The sequence below is a fragment of the Thermobia domestica genome, chromosome 3 (assembly GCF_964235325.1).
Source record: "Thermobia domestica chromosome 3, izTheDome1.hap1.1, whole genome shotgun sequence".
In the NCBI taxonomy this organism is placed as follows: Eukaryota; Metazoa; Arthropoda; class Insecta; order Zygentoma; family Lepismatidae; genus Thermobia; species Thermobia domestica.
Window position 1 is genome coordinate 93,417,716 of NC_137456.1, and position 22,138 is coordinate 93,439,853.

The 22,138-nt window shown below is 35.0% G+C and overlaps 1 protein-coding gene across 1 annotated transcript; it reads left to right on the forward strand.

Annotated features, from left to right (window-relative positions):
- The first annotated feature begins 1,521 nt into the window (after positions 1 to 1,521).
- NdufA3 (NADH:ubiquinone oxidoreductase subunit A3) lies at positions 1,522 to 20,762 on the forward strand. Its single transcript, XM_081751297.1, has 4 exons — positions 1,522 to 1,666; positions 5,236 to 5,307; positions 9,279 to 9,359; positions 20,602 to 20,762. Exons 1-4 carry the CDS (start codon positions 1,630 to 1,632, stop codon positions 20,643 to 20,645), a joined length of 234 nt encoding a protein of 77 aa, XP_081607423.1. The 5' UTR covers positions 1,522 to 1,629; the 3' UTR covers positions 20,646 to 20,762.
- The last annotated feature ends 1,376 nt before the right edge of the window (positions 20,763 to 22,138 follow it).

A 22,138-nucleotide genomic window follows, 5' to 3' on the forward strand; every position in this document is an offset into this window, starting at 1 on the left:
GACTTCCGAATCAAACCTAGTCCATTCGATAAACATAACAAAGATATGTTCATGCACAAAAAATTAGGTGTCATGGACAACAGAGTAAGTCCCTGGGTCCCATTAACCCTGTTAGTATAAAGCAAATCGTAGACTAGCAGTGAAATAGCTATTGCATCAACACTGTTCATTGACAAGTCATGGTTTATAGTTCATTCTCTTCAGCATGAAACAAGCTTTCCAGAGATGCTATGTATTGCGGTCCATAACGTACTTGAACAGGGAAAATTGGGAGAATGTGGGGAAACTTCCATCCAGAAATTCCTCCCATCAACTTTGGACCCTTCTGGAGTGGCACCGGGTAAAAGCACTCAATCCAAATGTATCTTAAAAAATTACTATAAAGTATAAGAGACTGTACCAAGTTTTTTATTGATAGACAAAATAGATATGAGGGGAAAGCGTGTATTGGTATACAAGCTTTTTCCTCATACCTATCCTCATTCCTATATATATATATATATATATATATATATATATATATATATATATATATATATATATATATATATATGTGTGTGTGTGTGTGTGTGTGTATGTATATGTATCTTCTAAAAGATTCTTCCAATATTCAGAACTAAGCGGCCATGCCCCCTTAGGAAAATATCCTAGTTACGCCAATGCCAAGAGAGAGAAAAGTTCTAAAATTTCCAAGTTGTCCACCAACTTATGGTTGAGGTGAGAAATAAGAGGAAAATGAAATGAAATCTTTAAGTTTTACGTCCCACGGTTATGCCGGTTAGGCTAAAGGAGACGGTGATGATGAGAAATGAGTGAAATGGTGGAATGAATAAAGTGGGAGGAAACGGGAGAACCCCGAGAAAACCCACTAGCACGGTGTTTGTCCACCACAAAGTTCACTTGGCGGGGGCTGGGATCGAACCCTGGACCCCAAGCACCAGCACTGAGCCACCGCGCCCCCTGAGAAATAAGAGGAAATTAATGTTATCTCATAATTCTGTCATAGGAATTAGACTCTTAAGAAACTAGGGAGATTTTGATAAGAAAAGGGAAAATTTTGTGTCAGTCGAGGGAAATTTTCTTAAGAAAACCTACGAACACTGGAAGAGAGTTGAGTGGAAATTCCTATGCACCTACACTACACTTACACTCTCTTTTTACATTTACACGTACATACATCCCCTTCTCTTTTCTACACTCTTTTTTTCATTTTGCACTTCCCACTTTTCTCTAACTTCTACCATGTCCATCTTGGCCTTCAACTTTGTTTCGCTGTCTGAACTCTCCCGACTTTGACATTTCTTATCCAGATTCTGACTTTCACCTTGGTGAGTTCTTACAAAAATTCTCCTTGTGAGGCATACACAAGGCAATTTGATTATTGCATTAATTTATTCGAAATTAGGCAATTCGGTTCGTTTGTGCCAACTTTCGCAGTTTACCGCACATTAATTTTAATCGATTTATGTTCGTAACCAATTCTTGCAAAAGGCAATTTTAGTGACATGGCCGACTTGACTCAATAGTAAGGAGATGGTAATTGGTTCCTAATAAATTCTTTAGTGAAGTGATGTCAAATGAGAAGAAGCTCTGGCAACATTGAAGTTGTCTGCTATACATTGAACAAAAATGGCGACCACATTCGGAAAGTTTCGAGGGAAGACAAGTAAGTTATCTAAATAATTGTATGTATCATTAATTGTCTGATATGAAACTATGCAGTAAGGTAGATTGATGTATTCAATAATTCACTAGTCAGTTGCTGCTATATTTGGTTATCGGGCCGAGTTGCAGCTGATACGGTGCACCTTAACATATCTGAATAGTTTGCCGTGTAGGCCAAGCAAGTTACTCCTGAATAATAATAATAATAAAAATAATAATGTAAAATTCGGCGTAATATTTAATTATGCGAGCCGGTCCTTCGACGCCAAAAACCTGTAACCTTTATATCGATGGGTATTTGGACAAAGGTGATATGTCCGTGCCGTAATTTTTGCAGGACACAAACTTCAAGGCATCTCATAAATCAGAGGTTCGGTAATAGTATACATGAGAACGTCGTGATCTGCGTTTCTTCTGTGTTCTATTACCACTTCTACATGAAATACCATAAATTTTCTACGTAGTGCAATGGTAAGAAATATCCATGTGCACAAGACATGCGATATGCGTTAAATCCACCCCCCCCCCTTTACACACACATAGTCATAGATAAAGTACAAGAGCACTACACATGCAGATATGAAGTACAGGTACGTTCTGTTTTAGGTTATAGTTAAGGAGCCGTACTTCCCATTTAGGCAAGGACGAGAAACGCCATACTTTCAGGAATTATTCATTGACTATCTAGGGTGTTAAAAAGTAGGTAATAGACTGAGTTCTTGCCCTTGTACTTAGGGTGTTTAGGTAGTGCAACAGTAAGATGTATCCTCGTGCACGGGAGATGAGAAGTAGCTGTTCTTAACTATTACCCTGTTTTATTTTCGATAAGTAAATCAAAGTCGCTTTGTTACCCCCTTGGTAAGTTCGTAGATACTCAATGAATAATCCCTGAAAGTATGAGCGTCCAGCTCCTTCGGGAACTGACGCGGCTTAGTATACATGAAGCTGCATCAGTTCCCGAAGGAGCAGGACGCTCGTACTTTTAGGAATTATTCATTGAGTATATACGAACCTACAAAGGGGTAACAAAGCGACTTTTATTTACTTATCGACTGATACGGAAAAAAGAACGTACGTGTACTTTACATCTGCATGTGTAGTGCCCTTGTACTTTATCTATGACTATGTGTGTGTGTGGGGGGGGGGGAATTTAACGCATATCGCATGTCTTGTGCACATGGTAACTTCTTACTATTGCACTACGTAGAAAATTTATGGTATTTCATGTAGAAGTGGTAATAGAACACAGAAGAAACGCAGATCAGGGGGTTCTCATGTATACTATTACCCTGTTCTCGATATAAGTAGTAGTAGTAGTAGTAGTAGTAAAGTAGTACTAGTAGTAGCAGTAGTAGTAGTAGTGACACCTCCAGTTCCGATGACAAAGAACTGGGGGGAGCGGGCTATACACAAGTCGTAGTATGTTTAGCAGAAGGGGTCCAGAAGCACGTAAAAAAAATTACAGTGGAAATAAATTATGCAAGTACTTAGACGTAACATAACCTAACCTAATCTAAGCTAACCTAATATTAGTAGAAATAAACGAAATTATATTTTTTGGAAAAATTATGCTGGACCCCTATACTAACATAATATAGTTTAAAATAACCTAAACTAATCTAGTGGGACCAGAAATTACCAAAATCATAACATGTTTTTAGAAAAAATAGCTGGACCCCTTCTGCTAAACATTGTCCCACAGGTCCCCCTTCCCATTTAGCTGTAATAAAGACAAAAAAACAACGTGTTCTGCGGGGCTCTAACTCGCATTATTTAAAAATTATTATTCTTAGATTGGCGTATAAATACAGCGACGGAACATATGTCATAAAAATTGTAGTGGCAAGAAATACAAACCAGTCTGTGCTAGGTGATGAATTCTATCTAATGTTGTAAGATCAAGGCGAAACTGGTGGATTCGCACTAGCACAGGGATTGCATCTTAGGTGGCAGGTATATCAGTCACAGGGGAATGCGCGTAAGCGAGGATAGTGAAAACGCAGTGTTCATGTTACTAGATGTCTTACCTGTTAAACAGCTTTATCTTCACGGTGTAGAGTAGGTTAATGCTTGTGTATTTCCAATGTCACATTTGTAAAAAAAATACGGCTTGTACACTACGCATAACTACTACGCCTGCGGAAAATAATCTAATACAGTTCTTTTTCTTATGCAGTTATTTATTTTGACCGTCGTATAACACTCGTTATGGTTTTACACTAGCATGAATATAAAACTCTACACATGTAAACATTAAACACAACTGTATAATGGGCGCGCCACAGCTCAGTGGTAGAGCATTCACCTTGGTGCTTGGGGTCCCTGGTTCGATCCCAGGTCGCGCCCTGTGGACTTTATGGTGGACAAACCGTGCTCGTGGTTTTTCTCGGGGTTCTCCAGTTTCCTCCCACTATTCATTCTACCATTTCATTCATTTCTCATTATCACCGTCTCCTTTAGTCTAACCGGCATAATCCTGGGACGTAAAACTTAAAAGATTTAATTTCATTTTCACAACTGTATTACATGTTAATTTAAATCATTCGCCTGCAGAAATGTGTTCCTTAGAAATATGTCTTTATATGCTGTGGGTTTCAATTCTTCCTGTAAATTTTATAAAATGTGATATACTTAAACTCAACCTGTACCTACTTTATAATATTGGTGTAGTTATTCTGGCATGCATGAAGTTTATACTTCTTCGTTAAAGTATGTATTATCGGTACTTTATTACGTAAAAGTGGTAACCAACAATGTACCATGTTACCTCCTCCCACTATATAACAATGAACTAAGAATACATATAACATACAGATATAACAAACACCTCGTATGCAGAGGTTGCGACACTAACGTTAGAAACATATCTAACGTTAACCCGCATACCCACCACCTGTTCGCAAAAGGTATACCCCTGCTTCGCTCTTTTCTGAACTGAATTAGAAGCAAAGATAGTTAGTAATGATTACCTTGTACATATTGACCCACACGAATGATTTAAAAATATCAAATCTGTTAGGGATTTGAATGATTGCTTTGTAGTTCAAAATAATATTAACAATGTTTTATATTGGTCTGAAACTAATGCGTTACGGTTAAATTGGAATAAAACATGTAGTATGACCTTTACGAACAAGACTAATCCAGTTTATTTTCCTTGTGTTGATAAAACATTGATTAAAGTTATTAATTTTATTAAAGATTTGGGTATTGTCTTTGTTAACAAACTTCTTTTAAATAAGTATGGATTACTTGTTTCAAAAACTCGTAAGAATCCTCGTATTGTAAAATGGATATCAAGATATATAATTGCGAGAAAACTTACCTTATTGTTTATTATCCCAGTGTGAGGAGTCACGTAGAATATTGCTCTAATATCTAGAATAGAAGTACTAATGATGTATGATCCCTAGAAATGATCCAAACTTCTTTTTGTCATGGTTAGGTTGGAAATTAAGCGTTAAAAAAAAAGTTTTGAAGTTTTCGCAAAGAAGAACCATTTCGGATCTAAAATTTGATGCAACTTTGTGCATTAAAAATTGTAATTGAATATATTGTCTGTTATTTCAGTGGTGGAAGTCTTCAAACTAGGATGGAGTGAAATACCAGAGGTAGTCGGATCAACATTTTTAGCCCTTGCAGGTATAATTTATTTATTTATTATATATTGTTATGTGGTTTGAAATAGAAAGCTATCAAATGACTTAAAAGGTTTAAAAAAAAAAAAAAAAACACTTTGTATTCCTTCTTCTAATCTTTTTCTTAAATTAAGCTAACATGATGGTTAACTAGTAGTAGACTTGTCTAATCTTACTGCAGATGCCTGTCACTGCAAGCCACCATAATCCTTCATCATGGCTGCCGTCCACTTATCAACTGTTATTTCTCAGGAATGACATAGCGATTTGTACCAAAACTAGAATGAAGGGTTTGTACTGTTTCACAAAGAGTGCTTTTTCTATGATTTGATGTGCCACATTTTTTCGTGCGTGCTAGCTAGGAATGAATTAGGGTGTGGTAAGTTGTAGATTAGATGTAAGAAGTACAGTTCATTAACTCTAAGTAATAAATACATTATTCTCCATGTTAATGATCCTTTTCCCCTTACTGCTCTTCTTTTCTTTGTTCTTGGTGTTTCAGATCAAAGTATACCGTTACAGGAAGAAAGAAATAAAGAAAAGAAAAAAAAACTAGATAGAAAAGGCAATTAGTTACTGGTACTTATATATATATATATGACTTGACAGATTTAGTTGAAGTCGGTCAAAGGCAAATAAAGAAAATCAGGAAGTCTCAAAAATAACATGAAAATGAAATTAATTTTTTAACTGATCTGTTTATATATACAGTAATGAGAAAATTAATAGCAACTCCATGTAATGTTATGCGTTTACAAGGCTTAATAAGAAATTTCTAAATAAGTAAGCATAAACATACAGTGAAATATACATCAATTTAATAGAAATTTTATGCAGAATGCAAATTAAGTTATAGAAATTAGTTATATCTGCAACAATGAATGATACTTTACAAAATAATACGTAAATGAAACACAAATCAGCCTTTCCAAATGTTCATTTCATGGCCAATCCAGTCTGCGTACTGTTAGGTCCGCGCTCGACTATTTAATCAACTCCGTCTCATGTAGCCTTGCTACGGAAAGGGGCGTTAAACTCAAAAATCAAGTCAACTCAACTCAACCCCTCAATCGTGCAGTACTATTCTGTCCATTCTCGTTGTGTATGTGTTCAGGATAACACAGATGGAGTGTTGAAGTTTCAAATGTGTAGTGAAACTTATTGTCAGTTTTGAAATTTAAATTTATACCCTAAGAGTCCTGTTTTTCTTTCATAAATGATGAAGAAGAAAAGTCCTGCAATTCATTTACTTTGGACATAGAATAGAGGAAGGTATGACATGACACCGACGAAACCTAGTAAAATTCGAATATCAAATGAGTATGGCAAAACTGATGCTGAAACTGCGCGGATTATTAAAGTACATAAAAAGCACAGTAGCCAGACAGTTGGCTAAGATTCGGGAAGCGGGATCCATAAAAAAGTGGAAGAATTGGCAGATGTTGGCGAAAAGTTAAATACTCTCCTAGATAGAACAGTGCTTTGCGGCGGTTGTGTCTTACAGATAAATTTCAATCATCACAAGATCTTGGAGCAAGTTGGCAGAAAATATCTGGTTCATGTTTGTTCACGTATAATGAGAAACAAGTTGAAATCCGTGGGTTAGCGTTTACATAGGACTATCAAGAAGCCATGCACAAAAATAACGTACAATGCATGTGCAATGGGCTGAGGCTCACAAGGATTGGACTAATGAACAGTGGCGCAAAGTACTGTTCAGTGATGAGACAAAAATCAATATTTATGAAAATGATTCACGTTCCAATGTGTATCGCATTCCTGTGAAGCACTTAGTCCTGCATGTACTGTTAAAACCATTGAGTACCCTACTAGTCTTATGATTTGGGGATGTTTTTCTTCCAGTTGGGTCGGTAGAATCCATATTTGTGATGGTGTTGTTAATACACAAACATACAAAATGATTCTTCAGACTAAAATGATACCTTCGGGAAGAGATTTATTTAACAATAAATCCTTTAGTTTCCAAGATGATTCTGCCCTTTGCCAACGTGTCAGTTATATAAAAGATTATATTATGTCCTTACTGCATGTTACATAATTTTCTTGGCCCGGTAATTCACCGGACTTAAATACTATTGAAAATTTATGGCGTGATTTGAAAGTTATGGTTCGTGCAAGGACACATGCTACAAGAGATCAGTAATTGAAGCAATAAACATCTGGCAACATTGCATTCAAGTAGAGACAGTGCAAAACTTATGAAACTCCGTGCCAAAACTGCAATTTAATTATCAAGTCGTCTGGATGTCCAATTAAGTATTAGCTGAAGTCAAAGTCAGTTTTGTACAAACTTCCGGTAATAATGGCTGTCACCCATTGTTACAGATATAGGTAACTTCTGTAACTTAATTTTCATTCTGCATAAAATTTCTATTAAATTGATGTATATTTCATTGTATGTTTATTTTTACTCATTTAGTAACTTCTTATTAAACCTTGTAAACACATAAAATTACATGGAGTTACTATTATTTTTTTCATTAGAACATCTATCTATCTATCTATATCTTTATATATATATATATATATATATATATATATATTCATTCCATATTCTTCCGGAAAGGAAGTATCCCTCTCTTCAAAATTTTATTGGAATTTTTACAAGATGGCACAACGCACTTTTGTTTATTCTAAACCTTTATTTACTGTTAGAATATTAGAATATTGCTTACTTCTGCAATTGCAAACTTGATATTATGCATTGCTATAGAAATTAATCAAACATATTAAGAATCTCCAAGTAATGTAACAGCTCTTGAGAAAGAAAGAAAGAAAAGAAAAGAAAAAAAAAAGGAGAATGTAACATTCTGGTGCCTAGAAAGTTTATAGTCAATGTTACCTTCAGGCCAATATTAGTAGAACAACACTTATTTTCATCGTAGCAATTATTATTATTTCCCAAGCAGCCATGGATCACGCTTGTATGTTTCGTGGAGAGGCCATGCCTGGTAGAATCTACCCTCAGCTTCATTGAATTATTGACCACAGGTGGATCATGAACTTAGAAGAGCAAGGTAAAGGTGTGCACCAGATTTTGTAAGGTAACGATAGCCCACAAAAACAGAGTAGGCGTGTCCATCGGTGGCGCACGCGGCAGCGAGAGTGCTAAAAACTGTAAAACGTATGTGTGGAACTGTTTCTTTCGTCGACGTTGTAATTAGGGCTGAAGTGTATGGAAATGCTGCAAACTTTTTGATAAAATGTTTTTATTAATGTTAGGTGAAACATAAATTTAACCTTTTATAACTGAAGATGAAGTTAAATATTTCTGTAACATTAAGTTGCATTATAATATGCATTGCTTGGGAACAGTATAATTGATGTTGAGTCTAGATTATTCTTAACATTAATGCTTAAAAACTAATGGTAATATATATTTTATATTTTAAATATTCTATAGACTGTATAGTGGAAATTCATTTTAAGACTTCCAAGCTATCCATAAGGCACTAGAGCAAAAACAGTAGGAGACAGCGAGAAGTGTTTTGAATTGATTCTTCGTTACAATAATAGATTTCATCTGCAACCTGATCTCTACTAAAACTGGAAGTGATGCAAATTTACTGCTATTTCCGGTATCAGTACTACTGCTACGAAAGCGAAAAATTGCTTTTTGATATGGAATTTGCGTCTCAAGAAGAAGTTTCTTTCCGAACTTCATTTCTCCATTCAAACCGAAAGTGGTGAAAATTAGGATTTCCAATTTCATCAGTGATCGGCATGGTGTAAAAAACTAATATGTATAGTGAAAAGTAGCTTTTGATGTGTGATTTCACTTTCGCAAGAATAGAGTTCATCTCAACTCTTATCCTTCTATTAAAACTGGAAATAGTAAAAAAAAATTGAGCAACTTTTGGTTTGAATATTAATTTGTATGTATTCTACTGTGGTTTCACAGTGTGAAACGAAATTCACTTCTTTGAAAAGATATTCATATTTTTTATTTTCCAGGTGTTGGAATGGGAGCGTTCGGTGTTTACAACTACTACCAGAAGGATGGAGATAACAAAAGATACAAGATGGTTTATACAGGTAAGTCAACAAATAATAATAATTATAATACAAAAATTAAAATTTCTTATATTTTAAATGTTCTGAAGTTACCATTTTTGTATCTCGTTGTGTTAGTTGTAATTTTGTTGCACTCTTTTCCAGTTGGCTAGTCCAATTTAAGTTGTAATTTGAGTTTGTAGAGTTCGTTAGGACAGTAGTTTATCTCTTCAGATAATTTGTTCAACTAATTTTCAATTGAAACTTTTCACTGCCTTAGCTTTTTAGGTTCTTATGAGATTAGAAGCGAAAACAATAAAATATGGATTTAAAATTATTAAGGAAATTCAAAAATTGGCTAAAGTAGGTAATTGTGGTGAATTAGGATATATAAGAGCAATAAATTTACTAATTTAGAAAAGTGCTTACAAATATTAATAATAATAATAATAATAATGAAGTAGTTTAAACCAAACACACTACACCATTACCAGACATATTTAGGAAGATCAGTGTTATCATGACTAACTTCCATTATTATATGATTCTCAAGATAAAAAAGTGCATACTCCTACTACTCCCATTATTTATGGCCTCCCGAAAGTTAGTAAGGAGTAGGGAAAACATTAAGGCCAATTATCTGAAAACTAAACAACCTTCTACATAACGAACTGATACCGAAACAGACTAGTCAGAATACATAGGTTTCCAATATGTTTTAGAAATTTAGAAGTAAAAGCGGAAACTTGTTCATTACTTTCGGTCGAAGACATAAAAGTTATATCCATAGGCATGTGGACATATACACTTCAATACCTATTGGATCACTCCCTGCCAGTTATGTAGTAGAAATAGTAATTGTATCATCGTGTTATGTTTGTGAAAAAAATTGGCCCACATGAATTGTATTGTATTTTTGAATTTGTCGTTCCAGCTTCTGTCCTTTAGGCTAAGGGAAAGTATGAGAAATGAATGGTGATAATAAAAGGTGTGTAAATGACAATACCTAATATTCATGCTCTAAGTGAAATTTTTATCTGCGACAGGCAGGTCTTGACGATTCCCGACCTAATGTTTTAGGCCGCTCGACCATGTCTACTGGATAATTAGCTCATATGTTTATTGATCAAACTAACTACAAATCCAGAATTACAAAATTTGACTATTTTGGGGCGATCTGTCCATGCATGCTCTCTACTTAGTTATGTAATGGGAGTTATATTAAAACAAAGAAATAAATAAAAGTGTTGCATAGAGTTATCAATACTTGCATTAGAATTTAAACATATGGGCTGGAATGGTTGGGAAAATATAGCAGAAAATTAGTACATGTAGAATCAAATAATGTGGAAGCAGGCGGTTCTCATACGTTTATGTGCAAATTTCAATGTTAATTACTCAACTCCTTGCAAAATATTCCATATTGAATCTTCTACAATACTCTGGAGCCCTCATCGGTGGTCTAGTGGCTAGTGCTCTCACCTTTGATATATATATGTGTGGTCACGGGTGTGGTTCCCAATGGGAGAGCATTGAAATTTGAACACATTACAATGGTTTAAATCCCACCTAAACTATAGGTTCATATCTAATGTAGCCTGGGTGCTGAAAAGGAACGTTAAATTTCAACAAACATACAGTACTTTGGAATTTTCCAGAACTTTCTAGAATCTTCTAGGAAAACCAGAAACTCCCAGAATCTTGTAAAACATGGTAGAATATTCTGGAACTATCCACAACATTCTAGAGCCTTCCTGAAAAACCACTACAGCTACCTTACTTGAAACATACATTATTTTAGCGACTGTTGTGCTACAATGCAAAAACTAAAAGGTCTCCGTCTATTTATGCCATCACGATGAAGAGTTCGGCTTCACTGCTTGTTGCGCATCCATTTCTTTGGCAGATCTTGTATCAGATTTGGTGAATCCTTCAAGCAGCTGATTCAAAAGTTAGCCTTCAACAACCAATCGAAGACTAAATTAGATCAATGGCTAAAATGCTCATTTATTTTCTGTGCGACTGAGGAAAGTTTTTCTTAACTAAATAATATAATAGATCTTACAGTATCAATATATTGCTTCCAGCGTAAATATTTTGGAAATCAGCCGCTGCTTTCATCCTCAGTCGTGCCAAGTACAAAAAACGATGAATATACAGTAGTAAACTCATATATTTATGGGTACATAATTAGCATGAAGTAAAACGTAAATTGTGATACATTGAACAACTTACAATCCTACCACTCAGCTGTACTGAAAAAAAAAAATCACAATTACTCAATAATCGAAATACAACTTGTAGCTTATCCACTACCAAACCATCACTGTACAAAATATTATCCATGTAGATTTGTACCACTTTATAACCCTATGGCTGACTACTATGACCAATTGCTCCACTATTACGCTTTTGGGCTTATATATAATGTGAATTAGAAAGTTGATATCTAAGCGTTTCCGGATATCACAAATCAGATTCGAGAGTTGAATTGTGTGGAAATGCTGTATAACAAACTTTGTAAAAACATGGTTTGAACTTGGAAATACAGACACTGATCAATTTATACTGTACTATGACGGATTTGTATTTGAAAGGGGTCAAATTTAGATTTTTGATGCTATTTCAGGGGACACTATATCATTCCCCTGACATTTTAGTTCTTATCTATATTTGATCAATACATAAATGAGACAGTTCTTACCACAATCAACACGGATTACATGGTCTGAACGAATTGACATGTTATGACCCCACTTTATTAGCCGTTTCTCTTGCATAATTTTTCTTCGTCAAAACAAATTATCAGGCTGAGTAATTTATGAACTGACCAAAATGTTTGTACAAATTGTTTAAAATAGTAATACAAATTATTTGTCTTTGAAAATAACACTGTACTTAAAATATGAAGGGCAAATGGAGACTCCATTGCCGTCTGTGACCTTGCCAACACAGTCCATGGCAATCACTTTCACACAAAAATGTTAAGTTCGACCAGATTAAAAGCCACTACATACTTTGTGTGTAAGTATGAGGATTATTCTTTTAAGCCTATTAGACATGATCGTATATTGTACCAAAGATTCCATCGAACTAAAGATTGAACGTGCACTATGCCGAGTTGTATGCAGTTTACGAGTTATATACATTTGATGCATCTATTCTAAAAATAAAACATCCTATTTTCATACAAGTTGCTTTAAACAGGACAAGTTGAAAGCACTATGCGATAATCAGTACAAATATCATCCGTATCACGTTCGGATGAAAGTATCGTTGAATTTCATTCATCACTTAATGTTCATTTTCATCATCATCGTCAGTAAAGGTATTCTGCCAAATACTGGTAGGTCAGAAGTTTTGCACCATAATCCTCACCATAAGTTTTGCACCATAGTCGCGACGTAGCAAGTTTTCGTTTCGTTTTAGTACTGTTCATCAATTATTATAGTCTTCTTCCACTCTCCTACCTCGTTTTCGTGAAACTGTGCGTTCTACTACGATTCTCATGATACAGTTCCTTCTTAGCCAATGTCTCAACCAGTTTGTCTTCCTCTTTCTAATTAAAGAGTGTACATAGAAATCTGCAGGGAAAACTCAAATAACGTTGTGACCATTATACTGTACGTACAAAAAGTTTTGGATGATGAGGAGGAAAGTTTAAAGTTTTGTTCTGGCCATTGATGCTTGTACGTGACTCAAGATGGCTTTCATACAGGTGCTGTGGTTTGCGGAGTTCGAATCTTGCTTTTGGGTGGGGAGAAATTTCCAAACAACGTATAGAAAACCACTCCCTACACAGACAAATATCAAGAAATAGCATGAAAATTTCAAGGCTATGTGGAGTGTGTTAGATTTGCCATGCAGTGGAAGGCCACAACGAGTGACGTTGTGATCCAAATAGTGCAGGAGAGCGTAGAACAGAGTCAATGAAATCGTTTAAACAAAGGTATTGGAACTTAGAATGTTAAGATCAACGTGAAAGTTTGTACGCAAGAAGGTAGAGTTCCGGCCCTACAAGTTAATATTTATGTACGGTCTGATAGGCGAAGACCGATATGATAGAATTTTTTGAAGCAATGTTTACCCGTTTACAAGATGATGGCGATCTGTCTCGATTTATTAGGCGAGGCCACGGTTTTGGAAAGGGTGAATAAGCACAAGTACCGAATTTGAGGGTTGAAAAATCCACTTGAGTTTGATTGATTGAACTATATTCCTGGAGCGCCCCTTTCGCCACCAAGGCTATATGAGACGTGAACCTCCAGCTTAAAGTGGGATCCGAGACATATGAGTTTTAGGTGCATATGCGGGATAGTCTTGAAGTCAATGTGTGGTGCGTGGTTTGATTGAACTATATGATTAATATTACCTTCGAGGAAGACACAGTAAGTGGCGCAGCTATCTGAACATGTTACGGACATTCCATGTGCCAAAACATAAGAGATTGGCATCATCAATGAGGTCTACATAGAACAAGTTGGGGCACCGCCGCATTTTACCTTTGGGATTCGTAAGTTTCTTAACGAACAATTTCAGGAGAGATGGATTAGCTGAAGAGGACTCATACTTTTTTCTCCAAGATTACTAGATTTGTAACCTTGCGATTACAGGCTGTTGGGACACGTAAAGACTGAGATGTGTATACACAGATTCCAGCTAATCTGCACTATATTTCGGAGAACATTGTCAACACACAGTTCTCGGTTTCAGAAAAAGACTGCAACAGTGTCGGTACGGAATGATGCACAATTAAAGGTTGGCGCTGAACCTTAATGAACAGGAAAAAAAAAAAAAAAAAAACTACCGAAAATACTCTCAAAATTTTATGTAGTTTTCAAGTCACACCTAATATTGTAGTTCGAGTTAGAGGTTTAGTTTTCTGCAGGATTCTATGGACTTCCTGCACATGAAATATTGTTCTTTTCTCCCCTGGTATTCGTCTCCCAGTCGATCTGCTCACCTGCATTTAGAAAGCCTCCAGTCTTTTTGTCGCTTTCGCTTTCGCGTGGTGGTCAGGTTTCTGCTACATGAATACAACATTTCTCACAAAGCATTTTATAAGCTTTTTGTTTTTTGTTTATCAACTTTTGTGTTGAAGTCATCATCATCATAGGTATTCTGCCATTATTGTCTAATATCTTCCGCCATCCACTGGCGAGATTTCCATGTATATCATCTTCTTCTGTGCTGGGGATTGGGAACACAACAACTTCATTTGTATCGAAGAGAACCTCAAAAATCATTATTTATTATCAAATTAGATTATAAATCGACTATGTTGGGTTCAAGCACACACAATTTACATTCAAAACTTTAAATCGATATGCAATTAAGATGACAAATGAATGTATTTTTTATTATGACCAAGCTTACAGTATTATTAGATTATCCAAAGTGGCTAAAAATTTGGGTTCAAAATTAGCCCCAAATCTTTAAATGTTGAGGAATCCCTAACTAGTTTCAAGAATTATTTTGTGAATAGTTTAACTCCTTCAGGTCTTTACATGGCTGAATATGAATGCATCGTCAAGAAGGAGTGTAGGGACGGAAATAAAGTAACCTATAAAGGACTCCGAGGATGATAATACGGTTTTTACTTTACTTTGGAGCGACAATAGATAGTGAAAAAAATCAGTTTCGAGATTTCAACTAATGTACACGTTTCATATCCCGTACATACCGAAGAAGCAATTTTTCGAAATCTGACGTTGTTCGTCCTGACATACAGTCGCGTAGAGGTCATACTATTCAGTGTATCGAGATCAAATTTTAAACTTAAGGTTTTTGTATGATCCTTCAGAGGAGGGGAGAGGTTTGAAATTTCTTCCTACCCCAGAAATAAGGGTAGTGTATTGAAGGGTGAAAATGAAAAAAAAAAAAATGTAATTTACTCGAAAACAGCTTTAACGATTTTCTTTATTTGCCATAAATCAAGATTATTGTATAAGTCGTTTCTCTGGGAAAAAAACAGATGGGGGAGCTTTTGCTTAGTAATAAATTTTCTTGAGTCGATTTTCTGAAAAGTGACTCAGCGAATTTTGTTTATATTTCATAAATATCTCTTTAACAATCCACATGGAATATGGAATGAATAATTTGTCATGAAAAAATCCACAGGGTATTTGTTCTGTGTGGTGTTTTGATATAGTTTTCCGAAAGCGCCTATTATAATTTTGTTCGTAAATAATTTTTTATTTATTTATTTATTTATTTATTTATTTATTTTTTTTTTTTTTTTTTTTTTTTTTTTTTTTTTGTAATAGCTGCAGCTTGAATATGATTCAATTTAAGAAGTGAAAGCAAGAAAGTTCAGTACTGTGTCCCGTATCTTTAATTTTATGTATTTATTTCTGAAAGCATATGATTATTCTAAACATATTATTAAACGGGGTAAACGTAGAGTATGTTAAACTAAACATGATATTTATCAGATATTACGTAAGTTTTCTCCAGTTGAAAGAAGTTTATACGAATAATTTTATATTGGGCTTACACATGCGTAGATCAAGATAACTTCAGTGGTACAGCTCTTACCTCTGATGCGTGGGGTCCCTGGTTCGATTCCAGGTCAAGTAATTTTGCGGTAAGCAACATTTGTGTCTGTGGGTTCTCAGAATATTTCCATATTCTCCCACTTTCTCATTCCATCAATTCTCCCATCATCATTTACTTACTTTAATCATCGTCTCCCTTAGCTTAAAGGGCATAATCGTGGGACGAAAGATTTCATTCTCATCAAGATAGCTTTGTATCTGGTAGACCTATAAACAATTTTACAAGTATTTGTAAAACAGATAAGTATAAATCATATTTAAGTAATAAATTGTTACCTAATAATTCATTTATCTTTCTTCATTCTGTCTTTCATTTCAATATGACTGCTATTCCATAAATGCGTCATTTCAAATCTTCGTCTTGTATTGTGATATGTGACAAATCTTATTGAAACGGTAAAATATTCATTAAGAAGGAAGAAAGGATAAGTGGTGTATTATGGTCTGCCTTAAACGAATAAGTAGTATTTATTATTTTATTTTATTCTAAAAAGTGAAATAAAATAATAAATACCACTCTTTCATGGATTCATCATTTTCTTTCCCTCTGAACCTGATTGCATTATCCATTCAAGTGTACAGTCTTGTTCAAAGAATTCTGTCCACCCATGTCTTCTTTAGAAAGACTTATACTCTTACTCATATGCAGAAGTAAATGAAACAAGTATAAATTCTTTTTAACTACTAAGTATCTATGCTTTAACGTAAAATATTGAATTGCTTCACGCACAGTTGTGGAAATGCGTTCTTGTAAAGAGAGCTGGATAGCAGGAATTTTTGAACAAGAGTGTACAGTCTGATTGTTGTTCCTGTGCTGTAAGTTGCAATTGAAAATTCCTAGAAGTAAGAATAACTCGCAGCACATTAACTTTTTAAATCGCTGATTGAAATTCAGCTTTTAACTTAAACTCTTTTTTTCACTCATTCTACGTGGGTGTTTCATGAAGTAAGTTCGTTAACTTCATATGCATCATCTGGAGTACACAATGCCAACAAGAATATTAATTACATTATGTTAATGCGTAAGAACACTGATTGACATTTGTGAATTTCTAAGGTAATTTAATTGAAACCTAATTTTCAGCAGAGCATGTAATCCTTTTAATCTTCATATCTACGGACACTTGCTGCAGGCACTTTTAAAATCATGCTGAAATCAGCTGTCGAATTTTCATGTGTTAATATCTTACCTGAGAAGTTCGATTCTTCTGTTGTCGCTTGGTACTGATGTAAGGTACAAATTTTGCACCAAAATGTAGGTGTATGTGAAATCAACACAAGGTTCAGATCGATCCTTATGGATTGCAGTGAGATTTTATATTCTGACCGCTATTACCAGTATGGGGAACAAGTAGAAACCTCAAGTTGATTTGTGAACCAGTTTGGAAAGTACATACCCCCCCCCCCCCCAAAGTTCTCAGAATTTACCAGAAATTGACATTTGTTCGACTGGCATTTGCAGCTGACTTAAAGGGTTTGAGACTTAGGTTAATTTCTCAATTGAGGAGGAAACAATCGAAATTAAGGAGATTTTCATCTCCATGGTTGGAAGTGAAAACTTTTATAACAAATTATCTCAAAATAAAACTTTGGGAGTATATTCATATATTCATAACAGTCCGAATATTTTAAGTTTTTGAAAGATATTAAAGCCTTATTAAAGTATGGCTTTTTGAGAAAACCAAATTCAAAATTTTCACTTATATATATATATATATATATATATATATATATATATATATATATATATATATATATATAGATAGATAGATAGATAGATATAGATATAGATATATATATAGATATAGACATATATAGATAGATATAGATATAGATAGATATAAGAAAATTAAAAGTATTCCTTATTCAACGTCATAAAGCCTTTTAGTCAGCCACAAGTACCAATCAAACAAATGACCTACAGAATTTTTGGTAAATTTTGAGAAATGTGGGGGTTTTGTAATTTCATCAAAAGCTTGGAAACTAAGATAGAATTTGTTTGAAAATTGTGTTTATTTGACATGTCATGAATCAGGTCCAAAAAGTATGGGATCAACGCCATAGCAAGTGCTGAAAGATATTCTCTTAGGAACAGTTGGTCTTGGGGAAATGTGAATTACAACACTGATATATTTAGCGAATGCTTACTAGTCAATGCATGCTCTGTCTAGACAGTGCTCATATTGTCCTATTCATAAATTTCGACTGTTAGATATATGAGTTCTTGGCGTTAGTACATAATGACCGACGAAGGAACATAAGGATCCTTGAAATATTTCATTGTGGTGTATATATAGTCATAAGACAGTCAGCTTTCTTTTATTATTAAGTTAATAATGTGTCATTGTTCTTATTACAATCAAGTTATGTAGGATGGTGCGTAAATGTATGTCCAAACTTCAGCAGGTGATGCCTCTGAGGGCATTGAGTAGCAGTGTTTAAGTCATTCTTGATTCTCCCGTATGAGCATATTTGAATACTCTTCCATGTTAGACCTGTCTTACTAATTATAGCTGGTTCGTTTATTACAAGGACTGCCGTCATGGCTTGCTCCCTTATGGCATCCTACTCTCACGATAAAGATACGATTGGATTAAACCAATCATACCTGTTAACCTTTTATAGAAGAATAATGGGTTAATCCTATCAGACTCAATGGTCCCAATGTCCGAACCACCAGACTCTAGACTGGCCGTGGTGTCCTCCAGTTATACCTACTGGTTGAAGGAGCTTTCCTAGCGAGTAGAGACTATCAACGTAAGGACTGTTGGCGCTCACGGAATCTCCAAGTTACTGAATCTCACGGTGTGACCACAGCCCGGCATAGATGAACCGCATCCAGGAAACCCTGAATAACCCAAGACGCTTGCTCCCTGGCTCTGCCTACCTACTGGTGGTTCAAAATGTGCCCAGCCACCACCTTCCGGACCCGAGGGCTCGCATTACTCGCTTATTTAGGAGATGTCTCGAAGGCTTGTACCCTGCGGTGGAGTTCAACAGGGTGTTAACCCTCCCTACCTCATTTCACGGAAGAGGTACATCATACATTACTGGAACCAATGGCTGATGTAGAACATCTTTACCAGATAGATATTGCCATTCAGGAGGCACAATTTACTCTCCCTCGGTAGGGGTGGCAATAGTTGCCTTCTTCACATCATTCAACTCCGTTATGAAGTACGACGTACACTCGCGGGTCCAATGGTCCGTGTTAATGACTTGTTTGGGAGGCTTATAACCACTCACACTGACACTTCACCGTCCTCAGTAGGAAATTCTAACATCACTACCTCCACCTATGTTCATCACTCTAGGGCGATGTTTTACTTGTCCCCAATTGGCTTTTATTTGCATTACATTAATGATACCATTTGGTTGTACCATCTACACCGTTGCACGGCCTTTGCCGTGAACAGACATAAAAAAATTCCACTCAGCAGCGAGACCAAAGTCAGATTTGTGATGACAGAAGTTTGCTTGATTCATTTCGTTTTTGTACTGAGCAGCTGCCTTATCACTGAAATAAATCAATTTTTTGACTGATGGCAAAACCTTCTTCAGATGGTTTATGAGTTGCATGTGAAATGTATACAAAGCAATAGTGTTATGTTGTAAATGATCACTTATAATACATTGTGACTTAATAATGTACCATGTAGGATATAATAATACACAAAAGGATGTAAAATAGCTTGAGAAGTTACGCAATGATAACTTGGTGTCGCATCTTAAATTACAAACGAATAATTTACTCCAAAATCAGTCAATACTATGCAAACGGTGTCACTGAGGTTGACTTTACATTCCTTTAAATACACAGGTTGAGCTTTTGATATGTAGTGATGCTATTTGAGGGATAACAGTTTCTGTATGAGACCTTCAGTGGATTTACTGGAACTCAAAACAATGTTAAGAAGGACCTGTCTGTACTCACCCACTGTTTAAACATAGAGTTCCATTCATTTCAGTATTAAACATATCAACAATTTCTACACCAGGCAACTAGAGCACACATCCATCGTACACTCGAACCTACGTATGTCACATGTTATCAGTTCCAACAAGTCTTGGAAGTCAACATTTAGATTTGCTCCTTAACATAAGCTTGACATTTTGATGGTAAACACACACGCACTGTGTGGGTACCTGCGGACTCATCAAGGACACACCATTTGGATCTCAAAGCACAGAATTTGGAGAAACCTATTTGTATCATTCTGAGATATTGTATTTCGCGTACATCCTGATTTTCTCGTGATTTGCCGCACGCCATATTGAAAATATGTAACTGAATCCGATATTCCTAATCATACCATTGTATTTACGAAATTTGTACCAGTATGTGTGCAGAATTTTCAAAAATGGTCGTGCAACCAATTTGTGGTAAAATCTTGCGATTTTCAATGGAATGACCCCTGCTGGCTTGGACGTACCTTTTCGCACCTCCTTGCATATATCCTATGCTTTCCATCAATTGTGAAAGATGTGGAGAGGTTGAAAAAACTTACTTTTTGTTCAAACTGAAGGTCAGTGAACTAGCATGTAACGGTTTTATCGTATCATACCAATACTTTTCTCTTCCTATCAATGCTGATATTTGAAATCACGATATTTTAGTATACATTATTTCACTTTGGGAAATAAAACTGATAATTAGAATCAAATAGTTTTACTTTTTATTTTAATAATGAATACGCTCATATTTTTTTTTATTTTTATTTTTATAGTGTACCGGCCTGATGATCCAAGAGTGAAGAAGATAAAACAATAGTGTTTACACGAAGTGTAGCTGATTGATTCAGTACTTTTAACATCCTGTCATTATTTGAAGTGTAACGATTTATTTGTACATAGTAGAATATTTTGCAATAAATAATTATTAAAAGAATTCAATTATGTGCATTTAATGGATCAAAAGATAAGTATAGTTGTAGACACATTAATAATTTTAACTCAAAATACCTGTAAATTATTTGCTTCTAGAGAATCAAGTGAAGGAAGTTTAACGCTAGAAACTCTGCTTTCAATCCTTGTAACTCAATTAGCCTGAGGTGAGTCTGTTACACGTCTTCAAATAATAATATAGAATTTTAGTTTTTATCTTCAAAATTTTGAAATTAATTTATTACCTTACTTTGAAAATATTGCTTCGGTTTCGAAATATATCCAAAAGAAGTTGGGTGCCGATCCCGCTTTCGGATGCTCTATACCTTTTTTTTTTTTTTTTTTTTTTTTTTTTTTTTTAAATAGCGACACCCTCTTAGTATATACAATTTTACACGACATCAATTTACTGATGTTAATTATAAAACATATATTCTGAGCTCACTCGTGGCTAAGCGGTTAGTGTATGCGCCTTTGGCGTGGGAAACCCCGGTTCGATTTCCAGCGAGAACTTGAGTGGTTCGGATCTTGCGTTAAACTGTAGGTTCACGTCTCATATAGTCACGCTGGTGAAAGGGTAGCTAAACTCAAAATCAAATATAAAAACAAATTTTAATGTAACAAAGATGGTTTATTAGAAATGTTAATAGGGTGTTACTGAAGTGTAAGCAAACACTCTTTTCACATATATAAACTTTACGTTTACACTTTCATAATAATATTAAAAAGTTGTCTTTGAATGTACTAGTTCAATGACTCGTATTGGCGTGGCGAGCGTTACAATCTCGTGATTGACTCGGAGTGTTAAAACATCAACCGATTTGATAGCGCCAATAGAGGACATTAAAAACAGAAACATCTAGTACCATTATTAAATATTACACAGGATTATAGAAATCAACATCTTGATTACTCAGTTAATACACTGAACGTAAAAGAAGGAAGTTTAGTATTATTTTGTCTCAAGTTCTTAATTTGTTTTGTATTGTGAATTTATAGGAACAATATCCCGCGACACTCTTGATGTTACCATGCAATACTGATACTCAAGTTGGAAAGCTACTTCACGCTTTTATCTGTAGGTATAATTGTTGCAAACATACACAAACATTCTTAATCTTCTTGAACTGCTTCATTATGTGCTATTTTCAGATGTAAGACATTTCTAAAGATTTTTTTTTTTTTAACTTACCGCACACTGTCATTTTATATTTCTTCATGAACACATCGCTTCCTTATTCATAAATCTTATTATATCATTACGAACACTGAGTTCAAAATTCTCTCTTCTTATTTTACATGCCTTTGCAATATGGCAGCGTAGCCTCCTGTGGATTATATGTGAAACACAACGAAGAAATATCTGGGAGATACGTTGGA